Consider the following 19294-nt stretch of genomic DNA (forward strand, 5'->3'; position numbering starts at 1 on the left):
GAAGGCTAAGATTAGGTGAAAATGCATTGGTTTTGGCATTGGTCATGCTCACCTCAGTGGACTCCTTCGCAGCCCCACCACTTCAAAAAATGAGAAGAGGATCTCAAAGACATACTCTTCTTGTTACTAGACATTAACATTTACCAAATCTCAATTAAGTACTAACCTCAAGAGGACATGAGTGTTCCTATATGTTAATACGCATCATTCCCTTAATTAATTTAATACTCAGTAATTGATATAGAATCTAGACAAAATAGAATCGTAATCTTATATTTCGTATACCCCCGACAATGAAACAAAAAGAGAGGGAGTAGTATGAAGATATATATTCACATGTAGTAATCAATGCCATGGATATGACAGAGTCGTTCTCACATGGATATGTTTAATGGCATACCTATATTTATTGAAATATTTTGAAGATTTCATCGACTTAAATCAACAATTTAACAAACAAAATTATGATATGTCCGCTAAATGATAATTAATAATACCAACACAAGTAGATAAGAGTTTAGTGATAAATCTCTTGAAAATGAGAGGAGAGGCTATAGTGCTCTACATCCTAATTATTATTTGTGTTTATACTTTATACACTTGGTTGTTAGTGGGTATGAGTTGTTATGGACTAGAAAACCTAATCCTTTATGTTAAGTTCACGTACACCTCTCATTTCCTAGTGACTTTTAACAACAAATGTAAAGTTCTTTCATAAGACAAAAGTGAGAGGATTTAATTTTAATTAGTGAGGAAGACAGATATATATATATATATATATTAATTAATAAAAAAGATAAAATACTTGGGTAGATTTATCATTTTTACATTAACCAATGATACAAAAATGTGTGTAAAGGAAAGTGATGAAAAGGGTTTAGGGAAAAAAGGAAGAAAGTGAAATTGGTTTTGGAATTTGTTCTTATCTTTACCATCCTTCTCAAAGTCATCCCCTTTTTAGGTTTCTCTCTTATATTAAAAATTAACTTTATAGGGTAAGACGTGTTTACGGACATACTCCACTTATTTTAATATCAAATGTATGGACTATAAAGTAATAATAAAAATTGGGATTCAAACTTTTGTATTTGTCTATCTGAAAATACTTTCAAATCAGTTAAAATCAAATGTAAAATTGAACTTTTATTAAATTTAAGAATAGTTATAATATCGAATTTCAACTAGTAAATGAAATTATTAAAAAAAAATACATGATTTTTTATAAAGATTGTTTATAAAGATTTTAAAAAACAATGATCTAATAATACATGATTTTGTTTAGATTTCCAAATCAACTAAAATCCAATAATCATACTATTTTATAAACAGAGTTCTGGCTGGCACATTTCCGAAATTTTGTTTTTATCACCAAACAAGAAATATATGTATGTTCCTTCAAAATATTAATAATCAACTACAAAAAATTTAATATATGTATTTGATTAGGTTACAAAGAAAAAAACAAATACTTATGGGTTGTTTCGTTTCTTAATTAGTTTTTCAATACTTTACCATATGTTTGTTACCACCTAATCAGAAGACCGACATGTACAAAAGGCTAAAAAGAGTCGGTGAACTGGCCATGTCATCGTCCCACCCCATGACTCATATTGGTAAAACTAAATCTTCTCTCTTTCACACTTGTTCTTTTACTTTGGTTGGACTAATGAAAGTGATTAAAGATATCACTTTATTAACAAATGAGTAAAACGCGTAATTAAGGAAGCTACACATCACACACATACCCAGCTATGACGTGACCGTGCGTGTTAGATATGGAGACGCTGAGCTGGCAGCAACTCTCTCTTCAATCTTCATCACTATTATATAATCCCATTCTTTGTCCTCTCTTCTCTAAACTCATGTTATTCACATATCTCTCTTCTCTCTAATTTGATCATTATAGATATTATTTGTTTCTTCAAGAAAAAGAAAACACAAGAATGGGAAGCTTTCTCTACCTTGTTGTAGTCATCTTCATCATCTTCTCTTCATCAGTTAACGCATGTGATCGATGTCTTCACCGTTCTAAAGGATCTTATTTCTCCTCTGCTTCTGCTCTCTCTTGTAAATCTTCTTTCTCTTACTTATAAGTTACCATCTGTGTCCATCTGTTTGTTTCTTTTCTCATGATTTGTTGTTTTTTATTGCAGCTGGAGCTTGTGCTTATGGCTCTATGGCTACTAGATTCTTCGCCGGACACATTGCAGCGGCTACACCTTCAATCCACAAAGATGGTGCTGGTTGTGGAGCTTGCTTCCAAGTCAGATGCAAGAACCCTAAGCTGTGTAGCAATAAAGGAACCATTGTGATGGTCACAGACTTGAACAAGAGTAACCAAACCGATCTTGTCCTTAGTAGCAGAGCTTTTAGAGCTATGGCTAAACCTGTTGCTGGTGCTGACAGAGATCTTCTTAAACAAGGCATTGTCGACATTGATTACCAAAGGTTAGATTCCCTTCTTTTAACCCCTAACTCTTTTTGCTTTTCTTAATCGCTTTAGTTAAGTAACAAGAAGACTTTGGTAAATGATAAAAACAGAGTTCCTTGCGACTACGGGAACAAGAACATGAACGTGAGAGTGGAAGAAGCAAGCAAACAGCCAAACTACTTGGAGATAAAGCTTTTATACCAAGGAGGTCAAACAGAAGTAGTAGCCATCGACATTGCAGAAGTTGGATCATCACGTTGGGGTTACATGAGCAGAAGCCACGGAGCCGTGTGGACTACTGACAAAGTACCAACCGGAGCACTCCAGTTCAGGTTCATAGTTACAGGAGGCTACGACGGCAAAATGATTTGGGCTCAGAGTGCTCTACCAGCTAATTGGGAAGCTGGTAAGACTTATGACGCTGGTGTTCAAATCACAGACATTGCTCAAGAAGGTTGTGATCCCTGCGATGCTCACATCTGGAAGTAATAACTCAATTCAAAATCTCAATTCTTTAGGCACAAGCAAACACACTCTTCATAGGTTTATTATATATATATATATATCTAATGTGTAACAGAGCTGTTTATTTAACTGAGTTTTAAAGAACACAACGCAAATCTTGATTCATAACATTACTTTACAACTGGGGGAAACGAGAATTAAAAAAAAAAAACAGATAACAAACGAAAGTAGAAACCCTAAAACAAGATTTAGAAAACCCTAGATTCCCAATTTTTTCAAGAACTGGTGAATTTGGTAACAGCTTTGGTTCCTTCAGAAACAGCGTGTTTAGCGAGCTCACCAGGGAGAACAAGTCTCACAGCAGTCTGAATCTCCCGAGAAGTAATCGTAGGTTTCTTGTTGTACCTAGCGAGCTTAGACGACTCCGAAGCGAGCTTCTCGAAGATATCGTTGATGAAACTGTTCATAATCCCCATAGCTTTGCTTGAAATACCAATATCTGGATGAACTTGTTTCAGAACCTTGAAGATGTAGATCTTGTACGTCTCGACGCTCTTCTTCTTCATCTTCTTCTTCTTGTCGCCTCCAGCTCCAGCTTCTTTTGGGAGCTTCTTGCCGGCTTTTGGTTTCTTCTCCGCCGGAGCTTTCTCGGCTTTTGATTTCTCCTCTACTGGCTTCTCGGAGGCTGGTTTCTTCTCCGCTGGCTTCTTCTCTGCTCTCGGCGCCATTGTTTTTGACTTTTGTGTTTTCTGGGTTGAAGAAGAAGAAAGATGAAGAAGCACAGATCTGAATTGTGTTTTTTTTGGATATCTTTATTCGATGAAGATGAGTTTTGGTTTTATAGTAGTTCGAGTAATTGATTCTATTGGTTATTAGATATAGACGAAGATCGGTGACGTGGGAGACCCTAGCCGTTGATTGTGTTTTTAATCGACGGTTAATAAGAATGTTTGTAAACTAGGTCAGCTCATGAAGCGGGATCGCTGACGTGTCAAATATTTGGTGTATGTTTGAGCGGCGTTAAAATCTCCGTTCCCGCTCCACTAAAATTATTAATGGGCTTTCTTATTGGGCTCATTTAATTAAATGGGCGTGATCCAAAGCTGATCTGAGTAATTTAACCAATGAAAATAGATGCTACATAATACTAAAACATATTAAGAAAACACAATCTTTATATTTTTAATTTGACAAGATTAAATATCAATTTAGGTTTATAAAAGAGTGTTTAGAGTTTTAAATTTTACAATTAAATGAAATTATATGTTGGTTTAGGTTTATAAAATAGTGATTATATATACATAGTTTGTTTCCATAATATGTTGTTTTTCTGATTTTAATTTTGATTTATTTTTAAATATAGTATAAGGTGGCATATTACTCTATTTTTATTGGTTAAGCTAATAGGGGTGAATAAGGACGTTCATAAAAATATGAATTAAATATGAGTAAGGAGGTTCATTATAATATGATTTGATATAAATATGTTTATAAAAATTTCAATAGTAATTAAAATTTTATGCATATCCATCTTTATATATAATGTTGGTAAGTCAAATCTTGAAATAATTACACATATCAGATTTTCACTTATAAATGGATACAAAGAAAAAAATCTGGATACAAAGAAAAAAATATTGATAAATCAAATCTTGAAATAATTGCACATATATATATTTGGTAAGTTAAATCTTGATACGAACATATAAATTGATATAAATTTGACAAGAGATGAAGTGCAACCATTAACTTCACCATTGAAAGTAAAAGAATATTTACTTAGAGAAATAAAAAAACAATTACTTAGAGAATGAAAAACATTTCATTTAAAAGTATGCTATTGGTTTCTCTTCTTGCGTCGTCTTCTTCGGTAAGTGTGCACACTTTACCAATAGTAACATTTTCGAACAAACCAATAGAATTTTACATATATTTTTACCAATTTTTGAGACTAGTCTGTGTTAATAAAAAACATTTAACAAATGAGTTGAGCCTAAACAGGATTACAATAAAACTATACATAAAAAAAAAAAATTTTAGTTCATTTTCTAAATTTAATTTTAATATTTTTATTTCAAAGATAAATTTGTTTAATTTTTGGTGATTTTAAGGACAAATTTTTGCATACGTGGATAAGTGCGATACAGACGAGAAATGCATGCAAAACTGTTTTTGTGATGAAGCATATTGCGACAAGAAAACGCCATATTTGCGTGTATAAATTCTATGGTATGGATTCAGTTGATATCAGTTCTTCCAAGCAGCATGGTATTCAAGATCATAAAGGTCGTGGCAATGGAGCACCTCCACCGCGGCGATTGAAATTATAATCATTAAATTAAAAATATAAGTCTAATAACAAGTTATTAAATAAAATAATTTATTTAAATAATTTTGATTTGTTATTTTTGTTGATGGTCATAAATTATGAATATCGTCTTAAATCAAATCAAGATGAGTTAAGATTACAAATTTAAACTTAGAAAAAGCATACTTGAACAATATACATTATTGTTTTACATATTAGTTTTGCTTTCCTAATCCTACAAATCAAATAATTTTTTTTTGCGAAAACCATTAAACTATATATAGGTGATGTTCATTTGTTCTTCCAATTGGTCAACCTAGATGCAAATGAAAAATGATATTCGTGATGCAAATGAAAAATGATGTTTGTTTAGTGCAATTAAACACATCATCTAGATGTATTTGTCAAACTCATCAAAAGGTAGAAAAATGTGGATGATTTTAAGTGGTGAATTCATATGGAGATATATTTCCAAAAATTGTAAACATCTAAAATACCTTAAGAGTTTTAGTATCTGATCGTCAAAACTTTTGAAAACGACTAGGCTGAAAGGAGGACAATAATGAACAAGACCAATATAATTTGTTCACTCAAAGAATCCGACAACAATAATATAATATATTCACTCAAAGGACGAGTACAATAATTATATACAAACAAAAGTGTTGATTCATTCACTCGTAAGAAGTTGAGGACAATAATACTTGTGACAATTCACTTTCTCGTGAATCCTTCCTTTAATAACATTGTTTGTTATCAAAGATTCATGCTACACGTGAATCCCCCAAAAGCCCTTCAACCTAATCACTATCTTTCTAAAATAATTAGATACATATGTATTGTTGTACCTTTCACTATTTTAATGCATAAATCAGAATCTCACTCCTAAATAATACCTTATTGGTAATGTTATTCAACTGTTTTTATTTTGTTAAGCTTCAACGGTTCAATAGCATTAGCAATAAGGTATTATTTAGGAGTGAGATTATGATTTAGGCATTAGAATAGTGAAAGGTACAACAATACATATGTGTCTGATTATTTTAGGAAGATAGTGATTAGGTTGAAGGGCTTTTGGGGGATTCACGTGTAGCATGAATCTTTGATAACAATGTTATTAAAGGAGGGGTTCACGAGAAAGTGAATTGTCGCAAGTATTATTGTCCTCAACTTCTTACGAGTGAATGAATCAACGCTTTTGTTTGTATATAATTATTGTACTCGTCCTTTGAGTGAATATATTATATTATTGTTGTCGGATTCTTTGAGTGAACAAATTATATTGGTCTTGTTCATTATTGTCCTCCTTTCAGCCTAGTCGTTTTCAAAAGTTTTGACGATCAAATACTAAAACTCTTAAGGTATTTTAGATGTTTACAATTTTTGGAAGTATATGTCCATATGAATCTACCACTTAAAATCATCCACATTTTTTCTACCTTTTGATGAGTTTGACAAATACATCTATATGATGTGTTTAATTGCACTAAACAAACATCATTTTTCATCTACATCACGAATATCATTTTTCGTCTGCATCTAGGTTGACCAATTGGAAGAACAAATGAACATCACCTATATATAGTTTAATGGTTTTCGCAAAAAAAAAATTAATTGATTTGTAGGATTAGGAAAGAAAAACTAATATGTAAAGCAATAAAGTATGTTATTCAAGTATGCTTTTTCTATGTTTAAATTGGTAATCTTAACTCATCATGATTTGATTTAAGACGATATTCGTGATGCAAATGAAAAATGATGTTTGTTTAGTGCAATTAAACACATCATCTAGATGTATTTGTCAAACTCATCAAAAGGTAGAAAAATGTGGATGATTTTAAGTGGTGGATTCATATGGAGATATATTTCCAAAAATTGTAAACATCTAAAATACCTTAAGAGTTTTAGTATCTGATCGTCAAAACTTTTGAAAACGACTAGGCTGAAAGGAGGACAATAATGAACAAGACCAATATAATTTGTTCACTCAAAGAATCCGACAACAATAATATAATATATTCACTCAAAGGACGAGTACAATAATTATATACAAACAAAAGTGTTGATTCATTCACTCGTAAGAAGTTGAGGACAATAATACTTGTGACAATTCACTTTCTCGTGAATCCTTCCTTTAATAACATTGTTTGTTATCAAAGATTCATGCTACACGTGAATCCCCCAAAAGCCCTTCAACCTAATCACTATCTTTCTAAAATAATTAGATACATATGTATTGTTGTACCTTTCACTATTTTAATGCATAAATCAGAATCTCACTCCTAAATAATACCTTATTGGTAATGTTATTCAACTGTTTTTATTTTGTTAAGCTTCAACGGTTCAATAGCATTAGCAATAAGGTATTATTTAGGAGTGAGATTATGATTTAGGCATTAGAATAGTGAAAGGTACAACAATACATATGTGTCTGATTATTTTAGGAAGATAGTGATTAGGTTGAAGGGCTTTTGGGGGATTCACGTGTAGCATGAATCTTTGATAACAATGTTATTAAAGGAGGGGTTCACGAGAAAGTGAATTGTCGCAAGTATTATTGTCCTCAACTTCTTACGAGTGAATGAATCAACGCTTTTGTTTGTATATAATTATTGTACTCGTCCTTTGAGTGAATATATTATATTATTGTTGTCGGATTCTTTGAGTGAACAAATTATATTGGTCTTGTTCATTATTGTCCTCCTTTCAGCCTAGTCGTTTTCAAAAGTTTTGACGATCAAATACTAAAACTCTTAAGGTATTTTAGATGTTTACAATTTTTGGAAGTATATGTCCATATGAATCTACCACTTAAAATCATCCACATTTTTTCTACCTTTTGATGAGTTTGACAAATACATCTATATGATGTGTTTAATTGCACTAAACAAACATCATTTTTCATCTACATCACGAATATCATTTTTCGTCTGCATCTAGGTTGACCAATTGGAAGAACAAATGAACATCACCTATATATAGTTTAATGGTTTTCGCAAAAAAAAAATTAATTGATTTGTAGGATTAGGAAAGAAAAACTAATATGTAAAGCAATAAAGTATGTTATTCAAGTATGCTTTTTCTATGTTTAAATTGGTAATCTTAACTCATCATGATTTGATTTAAGACGATATTCGTGATGCAAATGAAAAATGATGTTTGTTTAGTGCAATTAAACACATCATCTAGATGTATTTGTCAAACTCATCAAAAGGTAGAAAAATGTGGATGATTTTAAGTGGTGGATTCATATGGAGATATATTTCCAAAAATTGTAAACATCTAAAATACCTTAAGAGTTTTAGTATCTGATCGTCAAAACTTTTGAAAACGACTAGGCTGAAAGGAGGACAATAATGAACAAGACCAACATAATTTGTTCACTCAAAGAATCCGACAACAATAATATAATATATTCACTCAAAGGACGAGTACAATAATTATATACAAACAAAAGTGTTGATTCATTCACTCGTAAGAAGTTGAGGACAATAATACTTGTGACAATTCACTTTCTCGTGAATCCTTCCTTTAATAACATTGTTTGTTATCAAAGATTCATGCTACACGTGAATCCCCCAAAAGCCCTTCAACCTAATCACTATCTTCCTAAAATAATTAGATACATATGTATTGTTGTACCTTTCACTATTTTAATGCATAAATCAGAATCTCACTCCTAAATAATACCTTATTGGTAATGTTATTCAACTGTTTTTATTTTGTTAAGCTTCAACGGTTCAATAGCATTAGCAATAAGGTATTATTTAGGAGTGAGATTATGATTTAGGCATTAGAATAGTGAAAGGTACAACAATACATATGTGTCTGATTATTTTAGGAAGATAGTGATTAGGTTGAAGGGCTTTTGGGGGATTCACGTGTAGCATGAATCTTTGATAACAATGTTATTAAAGGAGGGGTTCACGAGAAAGTGAATTGTCGCAAGTATTATTGTCCTCAACTTCTTACGAGTGAATGAATCAACGCTTTTGTTTGTATATAATTATTGTACTCGTCCTTTGAGTGAATATATTATATTATTGTTGTCGGATTCTTTGAGTGAACAAATTATATTGGTCTTGTTCATTATTGTCCTCCTTTCAGCCTAGTCGTTTTCAAAAGTTTTGACGATCAAATACTAAAACTCTTAAGGTATTTTAGATGTTTACAATTTTTGGAAGTATATGTCCATATGAATCTACCACTTAAAATCATCCACATTTTTTCTACCTTTTGATGAGTTTGACAAATACATCTATATGATGTGTTTAATTGCACTAAACAAACATCATTTTTCATCTACATCACGAATATCATTTTTCGTCTGCATCTAGGTTGACCAATTGGAAGAACAAATGAACATCACCTATATATAGTTTAATGGTTTTCGCAAAAAAAAAATTAATTGATTTGTAGGATTAGGAAAGAAAAACTAATATGTAAAGCAATAAAGTATGTTATTCAAGTATGCTTTTTCTATGTTTAAATTGGTAATCTTAACTCATCATGATTTGATTTAAGACGATATTCGTGATGCAAATGAAAAATGATGTTTGTTTAGTGCAATTAAACACATCATCTAGATGTATTTGTCAAACTCATCAAAAGGTAGAAAAATGTGGATGATTTTAAGTGGTGGATTCATATGGAGATATATTTCCAAAAATTGTAAACATCTAAAATACCTTAAGAGTTTTAGTATCTGATCGTCAAAACTTTTGAAAACGACTAGGCTGAAAGGAGGACAATAATGAACAAGACCAACATAATTTGTTCACTCAAAGAATCCGACAACAATAATATAATATATTCACTCAAAGGACGAGTACAATAATTATATACAAACAAAAGTGTTGATTCATTCACTCGTAAGAAGTTGAGGACAATAATACTTGTGACAATTCACTTTCTCGTGAATCCTTCCTTTAATAACATTGTTTGTTATCAAAGATTCATGCTACACGTGAATCCCCCAAAAGCCCTTCAACCTAATCACTATCTTCCTAAAATAATTAGATACATATGTATTGTTGTACCTTTCACTATTTTAATGCATAAATCAGAATCTCACTCCTAAATAATACCTTATTGGTAATGTTATTCAACTGTTTTTATTTTGTTAAGCTTCAACGGTTCAATAGCATTAGCAATAAGGTATTATTTAGGAGTGAGATTATGATTTAGGCATTAGAATAGTGAAAGGTACAACAATACATATGTGTCTGATTATTTTAGGAAGATAGTGATTAGGTTGAAGGGCTTTTGGGGGATTCACGTGTAGCATGAATCTTTGATAACAATGTTATTAAAGGAGGGGTTCACGAGAAAGTGAATTGTCGCAAGTATTATTGTCCTCAACTTCTTACGAGTGAATGAATCAACGCTTTTGTTTGTATATAATTATTGTACTCGTCCTTTGAGTGAATATATTATATTATTGTTATCGGATTCTTTGAGTGAACAAATTATATTGGTCTTGTTCATTATTGTCCTCCTTTCAGCCTAGTCGTTTTCAAAAGTTTTGACGATCAAATACTAAAACTCTTAAGGTATTTTAGATGTTTACAATTTTTGGAAGTATATGTCCATATGAATCTACCACTTAAAATCATCCACATTTTTTCTACCTTTTGATGAGTTTGACAAATACATCTATATGATGTGTTTAATTGCACTAAACAAACATCATTTTTCATCTACATCACGAATATCATTTTTCGTCTGCATCTAGGTTGACCAATTGGAAGAACAAATGAACATCACCTATATATAGTTTAATGGTTTTCGCAAAAAAAAAATTAATTGATTTGTAGGATTAGGAAAGAAAAACTAATATGTAAAGCAATAAAGTATGTTATTCAAGTATGCTTTTTCTATGTTTAAATTGGTAATCTTAACTCATCATGATTTGATTTAAGACGATATTCATAATTTATGACTTCCAAGGAACATGGTATTCAGATCATAAAGGTCGTGGCAATGGAGCACCTCCACCGCTTAATAACAAGTTATTAAATAAAATAATTTATTTAACTAATTTTGATTTGTTATTTTTGTTGATGGTCATAAATTATGAATATCGTCTTAAATCAAATCAAGATGAGTTAAGATTACAAATTTAAACATAGAAAAAACATACTTGAACAATATACATTATTGTTTTACATATTTAGTTTTGCTTTCCTAATCCTACAAATCAAATATCTTTTTTTTTGCGAAAACCATTAAACTATATATAGGTGATGTTCATTTGTTCTTCCAATTGGTCAACCTAGATGCGGATGAAAAATGATATTCGTGATGCAGATGAAAAATGATGTTTGTTTAGTGCAATTAAACTCATCATCTAGATGTATTTGTCAAACTCATCAAAAGGTAGAAAAAATGTGGATGATTTTAAGTGGTGGATTCATATGGAGATATACTTCCAAAAATTGTAAACATCTAAAATATTTTCAATGACAATATTCTCAAAATCACATATATGCACCAAAAAAATTTCTAAACTTGTAAAGTCACAAATTATCATTTTTCCGTCGAAATCTCAAAATTATGTTTTTTTTTGTTTTACCAAAATATAAAAAATACAGGGGTTTCCATCGATACAAAATCTTTTTACCAAACTTTGTGTTACGCCAAACTATAAGTCATGATTTTTGCAAGAAAATTTGCAAAATACCATTTTTCAACCAAAACCAAAAATCACGATTTTGGCGAGAAAATTATGGAAATGTGTTTTCCCACCACAACTGAAAAATCGGAGAAATGTGTTTTCTGTCCAAAATTGTAAAAGATAAAATCGTAAAATTGTGTTTTCTCAACAAAACCGGAAAATATAAAATCATAAAATTGTGTGTTTTCCACCAAAATTATAAAAGGTAATTGCAAAGTAGCATATATGTGGGTGATGTCAGAAAAAAAAAAAAAAAATCTCACATATGATGCAGCGCATCTCAACGTTATCTCTGTTTTGGCGTTTACTTTATGGGCTCTGTTTTTATTTTGTTTAGCTTTATGTGTTAAGTGGATTTTACCTTTATGTTGGTTTTTTTATTTTCTTCAGGTCTAGGGCGTCTCTTTTTGTTATTTGTAGATTTTGTTTAAAATCTACAATCTCCATTGAGTACAAATTAAACAACAATCTGTGTGCCTACATCATATATGATTTTCAAACACGTTAAATCTTACAAAAACAGTTAACAAGCCAAAAAATTTTACCTAAATTGAGCTTTGGTGGAGCTTTAATGGTGGAGGTGCTGTGTTGTACGGACGAGTTCGTGATGGAAAAAAAGAGGTGCATTATGATTGGTTTATTTTTTAAGTTTTTTATGAATAATTTTTATTTATATAAATAAAGAAATATTAAAAGAAAGGGCAAAAATGAGAATTAGAATTATTGTGAAAGTACTGAGGTATGTAAAATTAATGAGGATAGTGTAGAAAAGAATTTTAGATAGAGGGGCACAAAAAAATTAAGTCCTTAACTAGGAATTATTTGTAGTACACTAAAATTTCTTAATTTAAATATAATAATATTAAATTTTTATAGTTTCTTTAACTAGAGTTAAAATTTTAAAATTTAATCCAAACTTTAATCTGTGTATTTAAATATGGATTTAATCCTTGTTGTAATTCCAAATTAATAATATTTTAAATTTGTATTAATGTTGATCCAAACCCGCCCAAATATTTTAATAATTTTAGAAGTTTATTGAAATTTTAAATTTTTATAAATTTTAAATATATTGATAACAATATTTAAAACTCTAAAAATTATATGATACTAGATAAGGACCCGCCCGATGTGCGGGTTTAAAGTTTTGTAAAAAAAATTAAATTTAGTAAAAATATATGAAATTTTATTATACATTATTTATATATATTTTTTTGCTATAATAAACTGATTTATATTCATATACAAATCTTTTATGTATGTTACAAATATATTATTTACCACTACCTAGAAAATATCTATATGAATAAATTAAGCCAAGTATTATATGTCTCTTTACTTTTCACTTTTGCATAGTTTCTTTAATCACTAAAATTGTTTGCTCAAAAAATATTTTGAATAGAAAATAAATTACATCAGAATAGTGTATAGCTAACTATGGAGAGAACCTATGTTCTGTCCTCCTCCCTTATGGAGAGAACCTTGCTTTCAACCTCCTCCACCATGGAGAGAACCTTCGCTTCGTCTTCCTCTCTTAGGGAGATAACATTGTGTCCAACCACCCCCATCTTCCTCCCTTGGGGAGTGATACGCCCAAATTCGAGGATCACTCAGCCGGACTAGAAAGGATAAAAACTCGCCAAGGTGCAAAGTGCAACAAGGGAGATTTGATGGATTGAGGGATCGCACATCAGTTGCGGAAGGCTGCTGATATTTCCAACTCCAATCGCTGCTAGATATGACACACTAGTCCAACAAGAGGAGGCTGTTGCTTATATATTACACACCAAGAAACAAGAAATTGTTCTAGACAAAGAACAAAGAGATAGACTCATAAAATGAAAAGAAAATTGATTGATCATTCTCAAATGAGATTACATGTGTTTATATAGGGATAAGAAACTTGGTAATAAGGCCAAATATTAATTGTTCTTGAAACTAAAACACATTAAAGATAGATAGTTGAATGAAGACTCAATTCTTGAAGTTTTTCTTCTCAAGGTTTCCTTCACAAGGTGTCCTTCCCAAGGTGTCTTTCCCAGGGTGAGTTGAACTCCATTTTCGTCACCCCTTTTTGACCACAAAATAAAGTAATTATTTTGGGCATTCTTGGGCTTGTATTAGGCTCAAAGTGGGCTGAACTTGATAGGTATCATCCACAATAAATTTTCCCATGCTATGTTTGGCCATAAGCTCTTGAATTAGTCGATTAAGTGCATTCCTTAGCTGCTTAGAATTTGCTCTAGTCATTGGTCCTTCAGGTACAAGCAATGGTTCCCCCCTATAAGCTCCTCGGGTTCAATCTCAGCAACATATTCCTCATGTTCAAGCTCAGCTACAAGCTCATCCTCCTTAGCTCCATCCATGATCACATCATCCCCCTCCTCTTGAAAAGGATTTGACCTTAAATCTGGATCATCAGCAACAAATGGAGCCAAATCAGCAACATTAAAAATCGAACTCACTTTGTACTTACATTGCAAGTCGAGTTTGTAAGCATTGTCACTGATTTTCGTCAAGACTTTGAATGGACCATCGAACCGAGGCATTAACTTAGACTCTCTTTCACCTGGGAAACGTTCCTTTCTCAAGTGTATCCACACTAGATCTCCCACTTTAAACACCAGCTGACGTCTTCCTTTGTTTGCTTGCTTCTCATACTGCTTTGTCTTCGCTTCAATATTGAGTCGGGCTTTCTCATGAATCTGCTTAACAAGTCCAGCCTTTCTTTTTCCCATTCATACTAACTCTTTCACTCAAAGGCAAAGGGATTAGATCCAAAGGCGTTAGAGGATTGAAACCATAGACAATTTGGAAAGAGGAATACTTAGTAGCAGAATGAACTGAATGATTATATGCAAACTCAACATGAGGCAAACATTCTTCCCAAGATTTGATGTTCTTTTTAATGATAGCACGCAAAAGAGTTGACAAAGTTCTATTCACTACCTCGTTTTGTCTGTCAATTTGAGGATGATAAGTAGTTTAAAACAACAGCTTAGTTCCTAACTTAGACCATAAAATTTTCCAGAAATAGCTTAAGAACTTAGTATCTCTATCAGAAACAATAGTTTTAGGCATGCCATATAATCGCACAACTTCTCTAAAGAACAAATCAACAACTTTTGTAGCATCATCAGTTTAGTGACATGGAATGAAATGTGTCATCTTAGAAAATCTATCAACAACCACAAAGACAGAATCTCTACCTTTCTTGGTTCTAGGTAATCCTAACACAAATCCATTGATAGATCAGTCCAAGGTTCAGTAGGAATGGGTAAAGGAGTATACAAACCGTGGGGTTGAAGTTTAGACTTAGCTTGCTTACAAGTGACACACCTCCCACATATTCTTTCAACATCTCTCATTAAGCTCGGCCAATGGAAATGCTCATGAACCACTTTATGGGTCTTCTTTACTCCAAAATGTCCCATTAGTCCACCTCCATGTGCTTCCCTGACAAATAACTCCCTCAAAGAACATTGGGGCACACAAAGACGGTTATCAAAGAATAGGAAAACAGACATTTGATAATATTTCCCATAAGCGACTTTAGAGCATTTTCTATAAATCTCTTTAAAATCCTGGTCAGTTGCATACAATTCCTTAATGAACTCAAAACCAAGCAACTTAGTTTCAAGAGCTGAAAGAAGAACATATCTTCTATACAAGGCATCGACCACCACATTTTCCTTACCTTGTTTGTATTTTATGACATAGGGAAAGGTCTCAATGAATTCAACCTAACGTGCGTGCCTTTTTGTTAAACTTTTGCTGGCCTTTGAGGTGCTTCAAGAATTGGTGATCTGTGTGAATTACAAACTCCTTTGGCCAAAGATAATGATGCCATGGTTGGAGTGCCCTAACCAAAGCGTATAGCTCTTGGTCATAAGTGGGGTAATTGAGTGTGGCTCCTCCCAATTTCTCACTAAAGTAGGCAATGGGTTTCTTTTCCTGCATCAACACAACACCAATACCCACTCCTAACTCATCACATTCTATCTCAAAAGTTTTGGAGAAATCCGGAAGTGTAATTAAAGGAGCCTGAGTTACCTATGCTTGTTTTGAAACGCCTCCTCATGTGCTTGTTCCCACTAAACACCAACATTCTTCTTGATTACCTCTATGAGTGGAGCTGCTATTGTGCTGAAGTTCTGAACAAACCTCCAGTAGAACCCAGCTAGCCCATGAAAGCTCCTTATATATCCAACGGTTTTGGGGCTAGGCCAATCACGGATGGCCTTGATCTTTTCTTCATCCACCCTGAGTCCATCAGCACCTACAATAAAACCTAAGAAAACCACGTGATCTGTTCCAAAAGAGCACTTCTTAAGATTTGCAAATAACATTTCTTTCCTAAGGACGTCTAGGACAGATTTTAAATGCAGCTTATGTTCCTCACGGTTCTTGCTATAGATAAGAATATCATCAAAGTAGACAACAACAAAATGACCAATAAAAGATCGCAAGATATGATTCATCAAACGCATGAATATACTAGGTGCATTAGTAAGGCCAAAAGGCATGACAAGCCACTCATACAATACTAGCTTAGTTTTGAATGCGGTCTTCCATTCATCACCTTTTTTCATGCGAATTTGGTGATAACCACTTTTCAAATCTATTTTTGAGAAAACAGAAGAACCATGCAATTCATCTAGCATGTCATCTAGCCAAGGGATCAGATGCCTATACTTTACCGTAATATTGTTGATGGCACGACAGTCTACACACATGCGCCAAGAGCCATCCTTCTTAGTCACAATAAGAACAAGTACAACACATGGGCTTAGGCTCTCCTTGATATAACCTTTTCCAAGAAGTTCTCCAATCTGCTTTTGAAGTTCCTTTGTTTCCAACAGATTGGTTCGATAATCCGGCCGGTTTGGAAGTGACGCACCTGGGATGAAATCAATTTGGTGTTCTATACCTCATACTGGCGGCAAACCGTTAGGGTTCTCTTCTAGAAAGATATCTGAGAATTCCTGCAAAACATCTATTAATTCACTCGGGAGCTCCGGTGTAAGGTCAGAAAATACTATTAGTGTTTCTTTATACACAAGCAAAAGCAATGGCTGTTGAGAGTACAAAGATTTCCTTACTTGACTCTCTTTGACAAAAAAGTTGAAGTTCTTAGGAGATACCTCAGGTTTGCTGGTTTAATTTCTTTGTCTCGGCTTTTCTTCAACTGGACTTGGTCTTGATGGACCTCCAACAGAGTTAAAGGAACTAGAGTGATCTTCTTTCCTTTATGCTTAAAGGAATGCCGGTTGGTGTAGCCATCATGTATCGCCCTCTTGTCAAATTTCCAAGGTCATCCTAGAAGAATATGGCTTGTATCCATGGGAAGCACATCATTGCACAGGATCTCATCTTCATATCGGTAGATGGTAAGAGGAACCGTGACTTGCTCCCTGATGTACTGTTCCCCTGTTTCATTCAACCATTCCAGTTTAAAAGGCTGCATATGAGGTCTGGTCTCAAGTCCAAGTTTCCTAACAAGAGTATCACTAGCAACGTTAGTACAGCTTCCACCGTCAATGATTAAAGAACAAACTTTATTGTGAACTAAACATCTAAAGTGAAAGAGATTCTCCCTTTGTTATCGATCATTGGACTTAGGATGAACGCTCAATGGACTCCTAGTGACGAGAAGTGTCCCTTGAGTTGGATATTCAAACTGTTCTTCCTCTTCGTCAAAGATTGGACCGAGATCTTCCTCTTTTTCTTTATCGTCCTCGGACTCCACTTCGCCGTTGTCTAGGAGGATCATTACCTTTTGATTCAGACATTTGTTGGCATAATGTCCAAGTCCTTGACATTTGAAACACCGAATATCCCTTGCCCGATTGTTGGTCTCGACTACCTTTCCTTTATCAAGACGAACTGGAGCATTAGTCTTAAAAACTGAATTTGATGGGGTTGAAGACTTACCTTTATCTTGATAATTTGGTTTTGGAGCAAAGGAAGGTTTAGAGAAACCCTTCTTCTTGGTTTCTTGTTCGATTAGAATCGTCTTGTGCAACATTTCCTACAAGCCTTCATATTCTTGAATATCCATTCTGTCCTGAATGTCCCGGTTGAGGCCTGCAAGGAATCTGGCCATGGTAGCTTCTAAGGTTTCATCTACGTCCGCCTTGATCATTAAGCTTTCCATTTCCTGGAAATAGTCCTCCACAGATTTGGTTCCTTGAAGCAAACGTCTGAGTTTTTGGTGGAGATCTCTGTGGTAATGAGCCGGCACAAACCGTTTCCTCATCAATGTAGTGAGCTCATCCCATGAAGCTATTGGTCTTCCACCTGTCCTTCTCCTGTGAGTCATAACTTGATCATACCACTTAATAACATAGCCTATAAACTCAGTTGCTGCTACCCTAACCTTCTTGAGTTCAGAAAGTTTTTGATAATCGAACATTAACTCCATTTTCCTTTCCCATTCTAGGTAAACATCCAGATCATTTTTACCGTCAAAAGTTGGAATTTTAAGTTTTAAACCTCCTAAATTGTCATTTCTTGTACCAAAAGGATTAACATCACCTTGTCACGGTTTCTATGACTTCGTCTAGGCCAGTTGATGGATCGATCATCTTCTGGATGGAACTCCTCTTCTTCAATTTCTTCTTCCGGCTGGTAAGTCCTCCTTGAACGTTCTCTCCTAGCTGCGGATCTAGAACGGGTTTGTTGGCTATTCTAATCTCGTCGAGCCTCTGGTGTAGTTCTTCTAGACATGTATTCATAAGGTTAGTAATAGTGTCATTCAATGCCCGATAGCCCGGCGACATAATTTCCTGGTCGATCTCTTTCTCCATCACTTTCCATGGTTTCCTGAAAACTTAACACCAAAAGTTAGCAGATAAAAAATCCTCACACACAAAAGTGTTTCTCTCAATTTTGGTAGGTCACTCAAGAGCTTTCTCCCTAAGTTCTAAGAGAACAAATCCAAGCAACCCAATAGAATTCCCAAGCAACAAAGGAAGAAGGAAGATAGAAAGACAAGAGGATTTTGTGAAATCTGTTTTAACCACTCCAAGACTGGATTTCTCCTCAGCCAGCAGGATTTCTCTTCCACCACCTAGCCAAATGCAAATCTTTTTTTTTTACATATTAGGATTTTTTTTCTTGTTTTTTTTTTGTTTTCTTTTTTTTTTTTTTTTCTTTTTTTTTTCTTTTTTTTTGAAAATAGAGATGGCCTAGGTAAGGAGATGACCCAGATTTAAGATAGAAAGAAGAAGAAGTATTTAGAAATGGAAGATGAGAAGATGAACAGACAAGTACCGGTTGAGTGGCTCTGATACCACTTGATACGCCCAAATTCGAGGATCACTCAGCCGGACTAGAAAGGATAGAAACTCGCCAAGGTGCAAGGTGCAACAAGGAAGATTTGATGGATTGAGGGGTCGCACAACAATTGCGG

General features: G+C 33.3%; 2 protein-coding genes and 1 long non-coding RNA gene across 3 annotated transcripts; 2 read left to right on the forward strand and 1 right to left on the reverse strand.

Moving 5' to 3' along the window:
• Nucleotides 1-1706: 1706 nt before the first annotated feature.
• On the forward strand, nucleotides 1707-3051 carry LOC104780414 (expansin-like A1). The gene is made up of 3 exons (XM_010504910.2): nucleotides 1707-2067; nucleotides 2154-2448; nucleotides 2542-3051. Exons 1-3 carry the CDS (start codon nucleotides 1944-1946, stop codon nucleotides 2918-2920), a joined length of 798 nt encoding a protein of 265 aa, XP_010503212.2. The 5' UTR covers nucleotides 1707-1943; the 3' UTR covers nucleotides 2921-3051.
• Nucleotides 3002-3624, reverse strand: LOC147945899 (histone H2B.6). Its single transcript, XM_087510272.1, has one exon. It carries the CDS (start codon nucleotides 3622-3624, stop codon nucleotides 3172-3174), a length of 453 nt encoding a protein of 150 aa, XP_087366398.1. The 3' UTR covers nucleotides 3002-3171.
• Nucleotides 3625-4565: 941 nt separating this feature from the next.
• LOC147945900 (uncharacterized) lies at nucleotides 4566-5288 on the forward strand. Its single transcript, XR_015596337.1, has 2 exons — nucleotides 4566-4766; nucleotides 5008-5288. It is a non-coding gene; the product is annotated as an uncharacterized LOC147945900 (long non-coding RNA).
• Nucleotides 5289-19294: the final 14006 nt, after the last annotated feature.

The sequence above is a fragment of the Camelina sativa genome, chromosome 4 (assembly GCF_030686135.1).
Source record: "Camelina sativa cultivar CO46 ecotype springtype chromosome 4, ASM3068613v1".
NCBI lineage: Eukaryota > Viridiplantae > Streptophyta > Magnoliopsida > Brassicales > Brassicaceae > Camelina > Camelina sativa.